Source organism: Ranitomeya variabilis, chromosome 2, assembly GCF_051348905.1.
Source record: "Ranitomeya variabilis isolate aRanVar5 chromosome 2, aRanVar5.hap1, whole genome shotgun sequence".
Classification (NCBI taxonomy): Eukaryota; Metazoa; Chordata; class Amphibia; order Anura; family Dendrobatidae; genus Ranitomeya; species Ranitomeya variabilis.
Window position 1 is genome coordinate 28,361,882 of NC_135233.1, and position 18,051 is coordinate 28,379,932.

Here is an 18,051-nt window from a genome sequence, read left to right on the forward strand (position 1 = left end):
TGCCCCTGCGCTCCCCAGTAGGCGCTGGTCCGAACTGTCAATCACTCAGGAGCCACTCTTCCCAGACAGGCAGGAATCGTGGAGGCAGGGGAGCAGTGCGCTCCTGAACATTGAGGACTAAAATAATCCTAAAAGTCTTGTGTCAGCCCCATGAAAAATGCAACTTTCTAATATACTTTTTTTTTCTTAAAAATCTCTGCTTGCTGCCAGTGAATGGGATAATTGCTGCTGTTTAGCTCGTGAAGGAAGTCGGTCATCACAAAACAACTGTCCAAACTAAGCACCGGCGCTCATGGCATCCTTGGCATGGTCATACGATTCAGCGCACCTTACCATCCATCTCCACCCGGAGAAAAATGGAAGACAAGTAGGTGTGCAGAAATGCTCATCCATGGCAAGGGTGCACCTGTGCTTGGTTTGAACAGTCATTTTCTGATTTTTTTTTTTAATACATTTATCACGAGCATATAAGCGATAGACGTAGGATCACTGGGGGTCCAAACAATGGGACCCTCCTCGATCAGCAGAGCAGTGGTCCTAGAGTTCCCTGTGTGCATGGTGCGGTAGTGAATATTTCCCCATTTATGAATCTCTTGGATTGTGAATGGAGTGACAGTACCACTATTCACACTGCCCCCTTAATTGGTGGGGGTCTTAAGTGTCGGACCCCATGGATAATATAACACCTACAACTCCTGTGTATAGGTGAAAAAAGTAGCAGGATGACCCCTTTCAGTGCTCCCCTTATTCTAGCTGCTTGCAGTCACCACTAGAGGGAGCTCACTGTATACAGAGCTACCATTGAACTCTGCAATAAATCAGTCTTCAGTTAGATCACCGGCTCCCCCTAGTGGCACCTTCTAGAACCTCTGTGTTACACTGTCTAGTTGCAGATTTCCGAATGAGTTAACAGAGAACCCGTCAGTGAGCTCATTTTGACTGGAGAGTTTAAAACGCTTCTTTCTGTGCTCGTCTCAACTGGTTTATGACCAAAAGAAATTGAGCTGAACTCTGCGGCCACAAATCAGCTGAAAAAGAGCTCCGGAAAAAAAAAGATCCCCCAAAAGGCAACCAAATCCTTACTTTCTCAAGGAAAATTGGTGTTGAGCTGCGCGTCTTAACCGAGACTCTTCTGTGCCACGAAAACCAACATTTTTTGGTCAATTCGAGCGTTTTAAGATAAACACGCACAACTGTGATTATATACAGTCTTCATTTATACATATTACATAGTCTTACATTATTGGAGCGTATTCAATACTGGTAAAATGTATCTTCAAAATTAGAAAAATAATGATAGCGTATGTAAACCTCCCAGAAGAGATACCATAAACTTATTTATAGGGCATTCAGTAATTTTTTTTTTCCTATTTTTTTTTTTTAATTTATTTTTTTATTTAAGTCACATTCAAAATAACCTGTCAGAAAACTCCTCCCAGCAGTCCACAGATTAGAAGCCTTCATCAGACCAAAAAGGTAGCAACACTTAATATTGCAATTTTATTTAATTTGCTCAAACAAAACAAAACAAAAAAAAGTTAGCATGTAGTAAATTTAAAAAAACAAAACAAAATGGTAAAAAATAGAGATGACACATAATGAAGAAAAAAAAAAATCTAAATGTAGTAAAAAAAAAAAAAAAAAAAAAAGAAAAGAAAAACAAGAAGCACGGGCAGGTAACATTCGTAACAAGGATTCTGACTCCTGCTTCGGATGAGACACATGTAACATGACCGGGGTGATTGTAGAGATTTCAGCACCAGCACACAGATTTTATACATTCAGTTTCATTGCAATTGATCATTTTTACCCCATTCCCCTTGGGTATCATTATATCACAGCTTAGGTCACAGTGTTGCTAAAGAAAAGCTCGCTCGGAGCGAGCGGGATACCTTAAAGTTGTAAGATACCCAACAAAACAGGACAACCCCATCAAAATGATTATCTTTTCCAGCATTTTTTTTAAAAAAATTTTTCTATAAATTGGACTTCGAGGACCTGTCAAAAGTGGCCAGATTTTGCTTCCATTTTATCCCCTCTGCTCCGCTGAATTTTGCATGGTTTTTCTTTTTAAAATCCGCCCTACGGATCCAGAGATATGGCCTAATTTTTATTGTCTTGAACAAAGGGGCGTGTCTTTAGGCTGTGAGTAATGCCCCCTTGGCTAAGACCATAAAAATTAGCATATTGGGTGCAGTACACAAAAAGACCCATATCTCTGGAACCGTATGTCGGATTTTAAAAAGAAAAACAATGGAAAACTCAGGGGAACGACGGGAATAAAACAGAAGACGAAAAGTGGACACTGGTGACAGGTCCGGTGTAAACATTTTAATTTTGGAAATTTAAAGAGAACAAAAACCTGAATCACTAAAATCTCTAATGATCCAACGAATCAATAACCGGAGGGTATTTATTCATGTTGGAACATTGGGGTGGGGTCGGAGTGTTTTTTTTACTTTTGGGAACAAAAAAAAGGTTCTGATATGCCACACGGGATGTAAATGCGAGATGGAGACAATTGATTACTCTAGAACTGAAAATTCAGATTTCATCTTTAGACCAAGGCACGAAAACGCATAGTGCATAAAATCGGTTTCATTTAAAACTAAGAAAAAAAAAAAAAAAATCAATGTGGGAGGACCCCGTCTTCCCCCCTTTTCATGGGTTGTCATATACTTTGGACTGCTCGCAGTTGGCTTAGTCTGGTAACAGAAAACGCGCCAACAGAAAACAAAACATACATTGGCCGACAGAAAAAAAAAAAACATAGTAGAAGATGACAAAGCCCTGATGTGAGCCGGTCCTGGACAAGCCTGTCCCAACTAGTCCACAACCTTCATGACTTCGTACCATGCAGAACAGTTTATATCTTAGGGGTCTAGGCGGGGGGAGAAAAATGGCTGCTTGCACGTATTGGTTGATTTTATTTTTTTGCGGTGGGGGAGATTTTGGAAAGTCAATGGAGTTTTAGCAAGTATCAGAAGAGCGTCGAAAAGGTCCACGTGATCAATGTTCGTAGAGGTGTCCTGCTTTGGCGTCCAGCAATTACTAGGGTGGGTTTCGAAGGTTTCCTTTCCTTTCGGGCTGCAGTCAATATGGCACAATTCCATCCAAAAACGTTACCAATGTCCTTCGCAAACTTTTTACATCCTTTTAACATCCTGTGCAAAATATTCTGAAACTTCAGACGAATCTTCCTTTCAAAAACCCTTGGTACAATCCACTCGGTCATCAATGTCATGATTGAAAGCGCAAAAAGAAAAACAAAACAAAAACTAAAGCCGGATTTATGTCATTCATGTAGGTACGGGCCATCATGGCGGAGAAGGCAGTTACGAGAAAATAACCAAGAAATCAAAGAGACTTTTGTTACGTAAAACGCGGTGTCGTACCCAGGACAGCCCGCCATCGTGACGTGCACGGGACCCTATTTTTCTTTTCCTTCTTCCCATGCAAGTAAAGTAAATTTCTAACTAAATCGTTACTTTTTTTTTTTTTTTTTTAAATGATTTGGTAGTAGCATTTTTTTTTTTTTTATTCTTTATACTTGTTAGTCTTCTCTTTTCTGAAATTCCAAAAAAGTATATAACAAAAAAATTGTAAAAAAAAAAAAAAAAAAAAAAAAGGCCCCTCCATGTGCAAAACTCTCGTCTCTTTCCACCAATTTCTTCCTAAAGACCAGACTCCTCCGGGAGAAAAAAAAAAAAAAAGACCGTGGTACCCAGTATACAGCGGCGTCGTAAAATAAAAAATGAATGAACATTGTAGGAAGACGAACCTGAGTTACACGTGATAACTTGCTAGACCCGACACTTTCCTCTCCTCTGGATCATGGTACTATAGGCGAGGAGGTTTTGACGGAGTAGGATTCTCGTGAACGCGCTGCGAGCTCATTGGACAGGGAAAAAAAATATATATAATAAAAATAATCAGGAGATCGGAATTTCTGCATAATTATAGTTCAGTGTTTGTTTTTTTTTCTTCTTAAGACCATCGCTCTTGAGGTGCAAGAAGGGAGGGAAAATGTAAAAGGCAGAAAAATCCAGGAGAGATTCGGTATAACATCCAAACTGAAGTTTCCGAAAGATCTTTTATTTGCGCTTCCCAGGTTGCAGGATTTCTCAAGACTTCCTTGAAAACAGCTTAGAAAAAAAGATGAAGTCCTTTCTAAAGAGGGCACAGAGCCGCCTCCCGCCGGGGTTTTTTCTATGTACTGTTTGATTTTCCAAGCTCTTGCCGAATGGCTAAAATAGGACGAGAAAAAAAAAAAAAAAAAAAGGGAAATGTGTTAGCTAGAGAACTGAAATAGTGCAAAAAACAACAAAAAAAAACACCTAAAGTTTAAGAAGTGACGACAAAAGGTGACCAATGACCCCAAAAAAATGTGTGTGTGTGTGTGTGTGTGTGTGTGTGTGTGTGTGTGTGTGTGTGTGTGTGTGTGTGTGTGTGTGTGTGTGTGTATGTATATATATATATATATATATATATATATATATATATAATGTTTTTTATTTATTTTTTTTTTAAGGTGTTTCTCAACCTCCTGCAAAACTCAGCCTGTGGCTGGGCTAACTGGGAGTTAAAAGGTGCCGGCCGTAACGGCCACAAGACGTGATCGCTCGACTTTAATTCTGCTCTTAGAGATTTAAATGGTTAAACTCTTAATTGGCAGTGCTAATTGGAAGCCTAAAGTTTTATGTTCAGAGGGGCTTTTCTGAGACTTTACTATTGGGCATGTAGCCTTATAACGGGCTTTTCATAACAACATCTGAGCGTCACCTCTGCCGATCAGCTGATTGAAAGTGGCGCCATTACATGCGTTGTGGCCTTGAACGGTACTGCAGCTCATTAACTTGGCGGTCCCCCTATGAATTTAGCGCTGGTCGTGCATTTTGACCATCTCAGTCAGTCCCACACACTGCAGTCCCAGTGCGCAGGCAGGACTTGAGGCTCCATACAAATTGGTGACTCGCGACCCCATACATTCTGCTCCTAAAGCGTCCCTCTACCATCAGCAACTTGCAATCTTCCTACAAAGTAGGTCTCCTCACATAGCGTAGAGAGGGACATAAGGTTTTCTGCTCGATTTCGGATGGTCATGTCACAAGTCTTGCAAAATTCTCAATATCTACAGTTTAATGATTTCTGCTTGTTGTCGTTCGATAGTGCCGGAGTATCAGACCTTCTGGATGACCAGATGTCTGATAAAGGCAAAGTCGCGCCCTTCTCGTCAGGCGTATATGGGAGCGATCGTGCCACTTTCTGCGCTTACCGTCGATGAGCTCTTCTTTCAGTTTTGCTAGTTCTTTTCTCATCTCTTCTAAAATGTCCTGAAAGACGGAGAGAAGGGGAAAAAATATATAAGAAGCGACATCAAATAGGGCAGTGATTAAACAGTGCGACATCCCCCCAGGGGCGGATTATGGCATTGTAAGCCCGGTAACACCCCTGCTGCATCGCGTCCCACCTTACCCCTCACCTCCTGGCCATACACACAGGACAATATAATAAAAATAAATATTATATATATAGTACAGAGCAAAAGTTTGGACACAACTTCTCATTTAAAGGGAACCTGTCAACCCAAAATCGAAGGTGAGCTAAGCCCACTGGCACCAGGGGCTTATCTACAGCATTCTGTAATGCTGTACATAAGCCCCCGATGTATCCTAAAAGATGAGAAAAAGATTTTAGATTATACTCACCTGCGGGGCGGTTCTGTTCTGTTCTGGTCCGATGGGTGCCGCGGTCCAGAATGCTGTAGATAAGCCCCTGATGCCGGTGGGTTTAGCTCACCTTCGATTTTGGGGGTGACAGGTTCCCTTTAAAGATTTTTCTGTATTTCCATGACTATGAAAATTGTACATTCACACTGAAGGCATCAAAACTATGAATTAACACATGCGGAATTATATACTTAACAAAAAAGTGTGAAACAACTGAAATTATGTCTTATATTCTAGGTTCTTCAAAGTAGCCACCTTTTGCTTTGATGACTGCTTTGCACACTCTTGGCATTCTCTTGATGAGCTTCAAGAGGTAGTCACCGGGAATGGTTTTCACTTCACAGGTGCGCCCTGTCAGGTTTAATAAGTGGGATTTCTTGCCTTATAAATGGGGTTGGGACCATCAGTTGTGTTGTGCAGAAGTCTGGTGGATACACAGCTGATAGTCCTACTGAATAGACTGTTAGAATTTGTATTATGGCAAGAGAAAAGCAGCTAAGTAAAGAAAAACGAGTGGCCATCATTATTTTAAGAAATGAAGGGTAGTCCGTTGGGAAAACTTTGAAAGTGGCCCCAAGTGCAGTGGCAAAAAACATCAAGGGCTACAAAAACTGGCTCACATGAGGATGGCCCCAGGAAAGGAAGACCAAGAGTCACCTCTGCTTCTGAGGATAAGTTTATCCGAGTCACCAGCCTCAGAAATCGCAGTTTAACAGCAGCTCAGATTAGAGACCAAGTCAATGCCACACAGAGTTCTAGCAGCAGACACATCTCTACAACAACTGTTAAGAGGAGACTTTGTGCAGCAGGCCTTCATGGTAAAATAGCTGCTAGGAAACCACTGCTAAGGACAGGCAACAAGCAGAAGAGACTTGTTTGGGCTAAAGAACACAAGGAATGGACATTAGACCAGTGGAAATCTGTGCTTTGGTCTGATGAGTCCAAATTTGAGATCTTTGGTTCCAACCACCGTGTCTTTGTGCGACTCAGAAAATGTGAACGGATGGACTCTACATGCCTGGTTCCCACCGTGAAGCATGGAGGTGTGATGGTGTGGGGGTGATTTGCTGGTGACACTGTTGGGGATTTATTCACAATTGAAGGCATACTGAACCAGCATGGCTACCACAGCATCTTGCAGCGGCATGCTATTCCATCTGGTTTGCGTTTAGTTGGACCATCATTTATTTTTCAACAGGACAATGACCCCAAACACACCTCCAGGCTGTGTAAGGGCTATTTGACCAAGAAGAAGAGTGCTGGGGTGCTACGCCAGATGACCTGGCCTCCACAGTCACCAGACCTGAACCCAATCGAGATGGTTTGGGGTGAGCTGGACCGCAGAGTGAAGGCAAAAGGGACAACAAGTGCTAAGCATCTCTGGGAACTCCTACAAGATTGTTGGAAGACCATTCCCAGTGACTACCTCTTGAAGCTCATCAAGAGAATGCCAAGAGTGTGCAAAACAGTCATCAAAGCAAAAGGTGGCTACTTTAAAGAACCTAGAATAAGACATAATTTCAGTTGTTTCACACTTTATTGTAAAGTATATAATTCCACATGTGTTAATTCATAGTTTTGATGCCTTCAGTTGTGAATGTACAATTTTCATACAGAAAAATCTGTAAATGAGAAGGTGTGTCCAAACTTTTGGTCTGTACTGAGATTTTTTATTTATTTTTTTTTCCTTGCATAATTTGTCCCCCAAGAGATCACAAAAAGAAAAGACAAATATATGCCTGGAGAGCACTTGTTTTTTTTCCTATTTCATTTTTTTCCCCCCAGTGTGACTGGAGAATTCATAGAAGCCCCAGTTACAGGGGAAACAGTCCAGTGGAATGAGACCGTTACTGGCAGAGCGGACCTGAATCTGCCTGGACCCAGTAAGCTCTGCTATGTCGGCTACAAGATTACCGTATCTGCTGTACCGATGCTTCTGTACACTTTATTGATCGTTATGTAGCCGGCAAAATATAAGATAGAAGCGCTAATAAACTTCAACTGTCTTCTTCCCACAGACCCGGCTGTATATGACAACAGGGGACCAGGCCATTCCAGGAGCTTAAAGGGGTATTCCAATCTCCAAGCAAAGATCCTATCCCAATATATAGTAGGCATAATGATAATATTAACAAATACCTCCAATTAGAAATGTAGTATAGTTCTTCTGATTCGCTATGTCACTTACTCAATGTGCAGGGCATTGATGCAGCTTAGGTATCCATGGTTAAAGCCATTAACAACTACCTGTCACTATATGAGTGGTTGTAACCATGGATACCTAAGCTAGTGGAATGCCTGCACTTGGGGTAAGCAACCTAGTTTATCAGAAGAACTATTCTACATTTCTAAATGGAAGTATTTGCTATTATTATTACTACACCTACTATATATTGGGATAGGATTTTGGCGATGGGAATATCTGTACATTTACAGAGGTGCAGGATTAAAGCCCAGAACAAAGCACCATAAATTTAACCCCTTTCCGTTTTAGGGATTTTCTTTTCACACATTTTTTTTCTTATCACATAAGTCTTGCTTTTTGCAGGTGGAGATGTACTTTTGAATGACACCATTTATTTTACCACATAGTACGCTGGAAAACAAAAAATTTCAAGTGCAATCGATTTTTGTGAACTTTTTTTTACGGCATATATTGTGTAGTAAAAATGACCTGGCGTCACGATTGTCGAGGTCAGCACAATTATGGTGATGCCAAACTTGTACAGTTTTTTTAAAATATTTTATTGGTGTAAAAAAAATTGGAAAATTTTGAAATATGTATAAAAAAATAATTACGGGACCTGTAATGTTTATTTTTTGGCTGTGTAAGGGCTTATTTTTTGCAGGGCGGGACGACGTTTTTAGCGATCCCATTTTGGTATAAATTATATTTTTGATTGCTGCTTACTGCATTTTTTGCAGTGACAAAAAAACAAACAAAAAAACAAACACCCTGCAATTTTGGCGGATTTCATTTTTTCAGTCTACGGTGTTTATCGATTGGATTAAATTTTGTATTTTGACAGCTCAGACTTCTGGACGCGGAGATACTTGCCAGTCGCTTCACATTAGGAAAGCAACCTATGCTGAACATCCCCTTTAAGGGAGAATTATCAAGGACGCTCATCCACTCTCGGCTTTCCTGGGTGCTGGCGTCGTTTTTTTTGGTTTTGTTTTTACCTGCTTCAGTCTGTCGTAGTCCAAGGCTTCTGACTGTACCCCGTTGGCACTTGGCTGCCCCGATGGTGTAGACTTTGGTCTGTGCAAACACAATAAAATAGTTTTGCAATAAACCTGATTACAGTTACAAAAAACAAAGATAAACAGACCTAATACCGAACCTAAAAGCCATAGCGTGCTTTTTTTGGATTGGTTGATAGAATTGCATGAGGCTTTTTTTTTTCCATTGATTTTTATTTTTTTTTAGGGAAAAGTGATTAAAAAGAAACTCGAGCATTTTATTTTTATTTTCTTCATGTGGGACAAACATTTTTGATATTTTGTTAGTTTGGGCAATCATGCACACAGTGATGATACCACATGTGATTATCTATATTATACACACACACACACACACACTAATAATTTTATTTATATATACATACACTGTAGTGAAATATGTATAGGTATGGATGTATAACTAGCAGTAATTTAACATCTGTCCTGAGACTGCAGGTCTCACAGGGTTCACAGCATATGTTATCCTGAGAAGACAGTCTCCTGTCTCTAATCTCGCCAGGGGACCTTGCTAAGAACCTAGAAGTGGAAACATTTCACACCTTCTGGCTCCTTTGGAGATGCCAATTACAGCATGACACTATCTATGAGAAATGTTACACAAAGCTTCAGAGAAAATAATATATTCATTGGTGGAGTGGCCATGGTCCAATCACAAACCAGTAATTAGAATATTAACATGATAGGCTGGTCTAGAAATTTGACCTCCAGGTTGGCTCTATAAATTAGGCCTACACACACAGAAAGATGTTCACATGTGGGGGCAGCCTGGAAAGCTGATGTGAGCCATTCCATATTTCTCCCTCCCTTTAATAAGTCTGAACCTTGTATGCTCTAAAATAATCCATAGCCTTAAAGTGTGTGAGCCTTATGATTGGCAGACAGTAGTAATATTTCTGGGACTCATCACCAGTGCGTTTGGTGAGTGGTGGCAGCGTGTATGAGCGGGTGTGTGGCCTGGGTCAGTGTGTGATTTATGCTCCCATTACAGCATAGGACAGAGGTTGAATGCTGGACTGAGATTAACCCTTGCAGGCGCAACCCCAAGTCATGTGCTGAGAGCGGGTACATGACAAATTTCTATATCTATTTATTTAATTCTTTTTTACATTTTAGTTCCCCTAGGGGGACTTGAATCTGCGATTCGCTGGTATAATATGCAGCAATACTGTAATACTGCAAAATATTGTAAAAGTATCAATCCCCTATGGAAATCAGCCTCAATCAGGGCTTCATAGCCTAGCGGTTCTAACATTGCAGACATGGGGGCCTTCAGTAACCTCTATATTATACGGCACCACAGGATGACGACGCTCAGGGGACCAATGGGAACAGAATGAACGGCCGCCATGTTAAAAACATTTTAAATACCGCAGTCATGCTTGAAAGCAGCATTTAAGAGGGTAAACTGTAGTGATTGGAGCTAGATATCCCCCCTGGGGTGCCGGCTGTATAACGGTCGTCGCCTGCTCTGTACAGGACAGGCTCCATTTCTGGGGCCAGCACCATACAAGCAGTGCGCACGTCAGCCACACATGTACGGCGGATGTCGCCAAGGGGTTAAACAAACGCCGACGGACTTGTGGTCTTTCCCCATCTTACCTGGAGATAACGGGGGATTTGCTACCATTTATCGTGTTTGTTCTTTCCCAAGGCTTTCTTGTAGGTTCTGTGAGGAAAAAAAAAAAAAAAGGGATTATTTAAAAAAAAAAAAGCAGAGGATTTGGGGCTGTTTGTTGGGTGCAAGACACAACCTGTATATGATAACATGAGAAAGTGCGGTTCCTACCTGGTGTGCCAGCGGACGAGGCTTTCGTAGGCGCAGCCTCTGGCTCCTCCTGTGAGAAATAAAAATGCCAAAATACTTCAATCACGCGACTCGGTGCCTTTTTTTCCCTATTTATAAACAATATAATATGTTTAAATTTTGCAATCTTTTTTTTTTTTGCTCAACATACTAAAAGGAAGCAAGTTTGCAAATTAAAAAAAAAAATTCAAGTAAAAATAATCCTGTTGTACGCAGCTCCTTTCCTAAACAATGTGTCTCCATGGACACAGGCTGAAAACAAACCCTGTGTAGTCTGACTGTAGTTATATCCCCTTCTATCTGCCCCTCTTCATGCTATTTTTAATAGAAAGGAACACATGACTGCGATATGGCTACACACTGTTGTTTTTGTGGTTGGTTCCAAGGTGACAGTGTATGCAGCTCCTATGCAGAGCTACGTGTCTCCATGGTAACAGACTACAAACACAACCTCCTGTAGTCATGTGTTACTCTCGTCACTAGGAGAGGGGCAGATAAAAGTGAGGATAACTGCAGGATCAGATTAAGTCGGACCTGGTCAGGATGGTGTACACCCTCTTAACGTAAATCAGCTGAAGGAGGAAACGAGGTATATGGTCTGGGTGTAGGGGCAGGTTTTCTTCACATACCATCTTCTCTTCTTTCGCGTCCGGTTCTATGTTCGGTCCTTTTTCAGCGATTCGTCTCCTATAAAATTGCACAGAAAAACATGGCATCTAGTACAGAATAATATTGATTTTACAGCACTGCCAAAAAGTGACAGCAATATCATATCCTAGGTTGCACAGTCCCTGGAGCCCTCAGTAATAATTCACCTTCTTGCTAGTAATGCGCTCATTTCCTCCATCAAGCCTCCCCCACCCATCGGAAGAGGACCGTTCCCGCGGCTAGATTCTGTCTTGGGTGGGCCCGAACTGGCCCCGGCGGAGCTCGAACTAACTGCACTGGAGCCATCGTCAGCCTGCAAAACGGAGAAGTCATTGAAAAACATTTAAAAAAAACACAGATACAAAAAAAATAATAAAAAAAAATTAAAATGAATAAAAAAAAAAAATAATAATAATAATAATAATAAATATAATGATCACATCAATATCTAAAATTAATTTTGCCATAAGGAAAATACATCTAAGAGGAAAAAAAATGCTAAAAATCGCTGTTTAACAGTTACTCTATGGAAAATGTGCACTGGCTAGAAAGGGTCTATGTGTGCTACATGGGTGGTCCATGCACTCGGAATTATTTATATGTTCACCGAACTAGCCCCATTATGGTGTAATATACAATAAAAGTCCATTAATGGCACAAAGTAAAAAAATCCTCTTACCCGAAAAACTTTTTTCAGTTTGGCACCAGCCAGCGCAGCCGCCAAGCCTGATAATGGACGGTTTTCTTCTGAGCTAATGGAGGCCATAGAGAATGGAAGTGGGGGTGCAGGTGGCGGCGGAGGAGCTGGTGGTGGAGGTGCAGACATAGGTGCAGGTGGTGGCGGTCCTGGCGGAGGTGGAGGTCCGGGCGGAGGAGGTGGTGCCGGACAAGATGGAGGAAGTGGAGGAGGTGGTGGTGGTAGGGGTGCAGTGGCCGACGACGTCTGAGACACATTTGACCCTGGAGGAAGAGGGGGTGGGGGAGGAGGTGCTGGTGGTCCCGGAACAACACCTATAGGAAATAAGAGCATAAGTAAAAAAAAATAATAGCAGTAGATATTACAGCCAAACTAAGTCCTGCTCTAGTTGATAGATGTGATATTGATGGATTTCATTAACTTCAACACTCAAAAAACCCCAAACATTAAACTGTTAGTAAAATTAGACAAAAGTTAAATTGAGAAACATAACGAGATTTTTCACCCTAGGATGAAGTGTGGCTTGTGAGGGCCTGCGGTCTGGATGCCGCATATGTGGAAAAACCCCAGGGCAAAAAAAAAAAAAAAAAAAAGCTGATCTAAAATACACTATCGGATCCACAAGAGGGCGCTAGAGGCCCATCGACAGGCACAGCAATGCCGCAGAGGGTGCCGGGATATTTGCAAAAATTGTATGAAATGGCATTTAAAATAATTAACAAAATATAACATTTGCACATATCTCCGCGCCCGCCGGGTGGTTGTTGAGGTTGCAGGTTATTTTAGTTTGTTAGGAGGTGCGGACTTTGTATTCTGCACGGCTATGGCCAGTGGTATTTTGCAATGTTCATTTTTTTTTTTTTGCATCAATTGATGTGTGCTGGAGTAAAACCAAAATCTATTCTCAAATAACATTGATCAACGATTCACAGGATAGGTAACAATAGTACGAGACCCCTCCCTATCACTTGAACATAGGCGCTAAGCTCCATATGAGGAGAACGGAGCAGCACCTGGTCCAGATGATCCAGGACCCATCATAGCGATTGGGGGGGAGGGGGGAGGTAGCGCTATAACTACCGCCACTGGTTTGGAGTCAGTGGTCCGCCAATACTCAGATGTAGGGTGTGCACCGAGCATCGCATCATAGCCGAGATCCTGCATTGCAGATTTGGACTAAGATGTTAAGATTCTGTTCACACCTTGTTTTTAGTTCACGTTCAGAACATGCATCAGGAAGCAAAAAGAAAAAAAAATGCACCAAGTACCAAGTGCATGCATTGGGAGTGCAGGGGGGATAAAAAAAGAAAGCAAAAAACATGCGGCATGGAGGCAGGAACCCTACAGTGCATGCGGTAGGAAAAAAATAAATGCACACCGCATTCAGAAATGTAGGAGGGGAGCGCACAGGGCACGCGGCAGGGGAAACCAAGAAAAAAAAGGCACATAGGGCATGCATTAGGGGGGACAATAATGCTATGTGCACACGTCCAGGATTTTGTGTTTTTTTTGGCTGTTTTCCATGGAAAAAACGCTAAAAAAAAAAAAGCTTACATGAAGCATGCCATCATTTCAATGCAATCCGCAATTTTTGTGCACATGCCGCGTTCTTTTCCGCGAAAAAAAAACGCATCGCGGTAAAAAACGCAGCATGTTCATTAATTTTGCAGATTTCTCGCATTTTTGCAGCAATATTATTGCATTGGGAAGCTCCGGGAAAAATCACAGAAAATCTGCCAAAAACGGGCAAAAAAAAACCACGATAAAAATGCATGCGGATTTCCTGCTGAAAAACTCCGGTTTTGTTCAGGAATATTCTGCAGACCTTCCTGAAGGTGTGCACATAGCCTAAATGTACACAGGGCAGCGTCAGGAAAAAATATGGACACAGTGCATTGCGGCAGGAAAAAATATGGACACAGTGCATGTGTCAGGGAAAAAAAAAAAAAAAAAAGATACACAGTGCATGAAAAAAAAAATGCTGCCACTAGTTAAGGCTGACATATGCCGCTGTGTAGGTGTACGACAGACCTAACGCATGCTGCTCTCCTGGTGCATTGCTGAAAGCAGAGAGCAAAACCAGAATATCCGCAGATACCAAGAGTATGGCTCCCCCACCATCCCCATGTGGAGGTCCTGGATGCAGACCTACGTGCTCACTTTCCACTTTCACAAGCCTTATGAATGCATGTCATAGGTTAGTCAGTTATTTGCAGTGACGGAAAGCCTTACCCGGATGGGTCGCAGGGTCAATCGGCTGAGAGGTTGTGGTCAAGTCTGGCTGAGAAGCACAGGCGTCTCCCAGCACAGAGATTAAAGAATTCTCAACAGAGGCAGGGGAAGCTGCAGGAGAAGGCAGAACACCAGGCTGGGATGAAGGTGCTGAGACAAGAGGAGTGCATGGAGAAGAAGCGGTGGCTTGAGATGAGGACAGAGAGAAAGGTGGAAACAATGGTAACGGTGGAGCAGGAGGTGGTGCTGGGGTGCATGACATTTCATATGAAGACGTATCGGCATGACCATTGGGTGCATTGGACAGGAGGGCAAGCTGAGATGCAGACACTAGGTGCACGGCCCTGGGGCCAGTAGCCTTGCCAGGAGGACTACTGATCATGACTGGTGGGGATGGAGGAAGAGGAGCAAAATTAGAAGCAGACCAGGAGATGGGCTTCACAGGAGGTGGAGGCGGTGGCGGTGCAGGGTTCACCGGTGAGGGAGGTCTGGCGATTTTATTGATGGGTCGAGGAACGGTTGCATAATGAGGGAGGACGGGATGGAAGGCGGACCCCAGAGATGTGGCGAAACGTGACGCCGAGTGACGGAGGGGAGGTGTCGGCGGCGTGGAGTTAATGGCCTGGGAGGTGACGATGACATAGTCGGCGGTGGAGTCTGTACATATAGAAGCTGGGACGGAAATGGCTTTAGCGTAAGAGATGGGAGATGATGAGTGAGGCCGACACGTCGAGTAATCGAGATGTTGAGTGTTATATAATGAATTGTCATAAGATGAGGAGTCTGGAGAGCGAATGTGATATAAAGGCAGCAACAGACAGGACAAAAAAAGGAGAGAGAGAAAAAAAAGGAGCTAATGAAGCAACCAAACCGGCATTCAGAGGAAGAGTATCAATGAGATCTACGGTTAGTACAAGAAGATTAGATAAAGGTTACTGCATTAACAGAGAGATCACCCCTACCATGACCACTGGATGACTACCACCCCCAACAAGACCACTGGATGACCACCAGCCCCACCGCCAACGTGACCTCTGGATGACCACCACTCCCACCGCTAACTTGACCTCTGGATGACCACCACTCCCACTGCCAATGTGACATCTGGATGACCACCACCCCCACCCCAACCACTGGATGACTACCACCCCAAACGTGACCTCTGGATGACTACCACCCCCACCGCCAACGTGACCTCTGGATGACTACCACCGCCAGAGCAACCCCTGGATGACTACCACCCCTAACAAACACACTGGATGACTACCACCCCAAACATGACCTCTGGATGACTACCACCGCCAGAGTAACCTATGGATGACTACCCCCCCCAAAGTGATCACACATCATTGATGGACACTGGATATTTGTGTGTTGCTCCAAACAATGTTGGAAAATCTTCCCTACACTTCTTTCACCAGGTCATTTGCACCCCCATACCATTAGATTGGCGTCATGTGCCCCAGATGTGGGTCAGAGCTATTCATCCCTCCCAGATGTTTAGGCAGAAAGATTTTGCTGCAAAATCTCCATTTGTGCAGAAATTGCAGGGATTTGACCCCTCGACTAGAAGAGGAAACAACGAACGTGTCAGATGTCTTTATAAAAGAAAAAAAACAAAAAAACACTACACGTTAATTTCCTTGCAAAAAAAAAAATCGTTATAAACCAGGGCACCATTGCATGCTGTCAGAAATGAAAGGTTGTCGCCACATCCATTAAATTTCTACAGTGTGTCCGTAAAGTCATGGCGTACTTTTTTTGTTGTTGCTTTCTAGTGACTGGTCAAAATGATAGAAATGTGAAATCTGCTCCAAATAAAAGAAAAACTCTCCCAGTTTCATACCTATTCAGTGCAGTTCGATGTGGGCTCCATTTGTTGCCCTACACAGATCCAAACGATAGCATAAGCTTGTGGTTGAATGATGTCAACAGACCTGGCAGTGTATTAATCAGAGTTCAGTTTATCAGGGGTTAATCTGACTGGGGGGGGCTCAGCGACAGCTTAAATGAGTTTGTGTTTGATTGGTTCTTGTTATCTCTCCTCATGAACAGGTCTGATATGATTGGGCCGGGGAAAGGATGCCAAAATGAAAATGATAAAAGTGCACCATGACTTTACGGACACACTGTATGAGAGCTTTGAAAAAAGTGGTCTAGCGCACTGCAATTTTTGGAGCTTCTGCAGACATAATTTCATTTCTATAGTACCGACATATTCCATAGCGTTCGAGTTCCCATAGAGTGGAGAGCGCTGCGTATGTGCGCCCACCTCTCCCTTCGACAGTGTGCGACGGGACTTGTTTGCTGCGTCGAAATGCTGAAAATGTTCCCGATGGGACAACCCCTTTGAATTTGGTAGGCATCTTACGCGGTATCCATCCCCCCAGTAAGCCTGCCATCACCCCCGTACACATTACAGGAAGGCCATCACTCCCGCAATCATTAACCAACCCAGAAGCAAATCTGCGGACGCATGGTCCAGCCTCAGGGATTGCACAGACGTGGTTGCGTTAGACCGGGGTGACGTCTCTGTTGCTGCAGGGCATATCGGTGTGGGTGAGTGTTGGCGAGTACCTGGGTGGAGCACATCTTACCCGTGTTGGACGCCCGCCTCTCGCGCTCCCACTTCTGGTGCTCCTTCTCTAGCTGCTCCTGTAACGTGGCCTCCTGACGCTCTTGCTCCAGCCTCTCTTGTTCCTCCAGCTCGCGCTCTAGTTGCTCCTGTCGTTCTCGCTCCTGCAGCTCGAGCTCTCGTTCCAGCTGCTCCTGCTCTAGACGCTCCCGCTCCAGGCGTTCGCGCTCTATGCGCTCCCTCTCCAGTCGCTCCCTCTCCAATCTCTCCCTCTCCAGCCGCTCTCGTTCCATGCGTTCTCGTTCCATGCGTTCTCGCTCCATGCGCTCGCGCTCCAGACGTTCCCGTTCCTGCTCCTTCTGTCGTTGCTGCTCCTGCAGCTGCCTGGACGGGGGGAGATAAAAGAAACCATGGTGACTGGGTAAACGCTCCGCTCAGAGGACATTAATATTTAAGAAGAAAACCAGTTCGCTTTGTTGCAGTGAACGAAAAACCGTGCTTGGCACAGAGATAAATAGGCACGTCACATCACCTCCACTGCTGTTCCCTTCCTGAAACAGCATCACCCCTGACTATGGGTAGTGAGAGGTAATGCAGCTCAGCGCCATTATTTTCAATCGGGCTCAGCCATAATACCTGACAACCAAAAGGCGAGTGGTGGCGCATTTTCTGAAGGAAAGCAACCAAGTTTTTCTAATACGGGACATCCCCTTTAATACTACATGAAAGAACCGTCTAGCTGGCCATCACTTCTCCGGCTGATCGAGGGATTTCTGACCTTAGTGGACAGTTTTGTTTTAATTATTTAAATGCATTTATTCAGGGCCAAAAATTAGGGCTTATGTTGATCTACGGGGACCGAGTAGCCATATTGCCGACTACGGACCCTTTAGCATTGGACATGGTTGAAATCACCAAAACGTAGAGTTGCAAGGAGCATCTACCAAAAGCAGTGCCGCAACACCGTACAAGATCCTTGATGGTTCTGCCGGCAAAAAAAAACCCACATACAACGACCAAAGTGACCGGCTGGTGTCTATAAATGTGCCACATCCAAATAAAACCCGAAGCAAGTGACCCTCCGGGGTTTTGTCAGGACGGAGCAGACGTGATCCTTGAATGC

At 43.4% G+C, this 18,051-nt stretch overlaps 1 protein-coding gene across 4 annotated transcripts in view; it reads right to left on the reverse strand.

The window, feature by feature from the left end:
* Nucleotides 1–2,936: 2,936 nt before the first annotated feature.
* The window catches only part of ENAH (ENAH actin regulator), a 64,040-nt gene continuing 48,925 nt past the window's right edge, over nucleotides 2,937–18,051 (reverse strand). The window contains exons 5-14 of one of the 4 annotated variants that reach the window (XM_077282194.1): nucleotides 16,951–17,312; nucleotides 14,354–15,136; nucleotides 12,104–12,435; nucleotides 11,592–11,737; nucleotides 11,406–11,463; nucleotides 10,759–10,807; nucleotides 10,572–10,638; nucleotides 8,913–8,991; nucleotides 5,276–5,333; nucleotides 3,508–4,247 (exon numbers count right to left, since the gene is read on the reverse strand). In XM_077282194.1, coding sequence (XP_077138309.1) covers nucleotides 4,210–4,247; nucleotides 5,276–5,333; nucleotides 8,913–8,991; nucleotides 10,572–10,638; nucleotides 10,759–10,807; nucleotides 11,406–11,463; nucleotides 11,592–11,737; nucleotides 12,104–12,435; nucleotides 14,354–15,136; nucleotides 16,951–17,312 — 1,972 coding nt within the window. In that variant the 3' untranslated portion in view covers nucleotides 3,508–4,209. Of the gene's footprint in view, nucleotides 4,248–5,275; nucleotides 5,334–8,912; nucleotides 8,992–10,571; nucleotides 10,639–10,758; nucleotides 10,808–11,405; nucleotides 11,464–11,591; nucleotides 11,738–12,103; nucleotides 12,436–14,353; nucleotides 15,137–16,950; nucleotides 17,313–18,051 lie in introns of all 4 variants that reach the window. The other 3 variants (XM_077282196.1, XM_077282195.1, XM_077282197.1) reach the window with 3 other exon arrangements.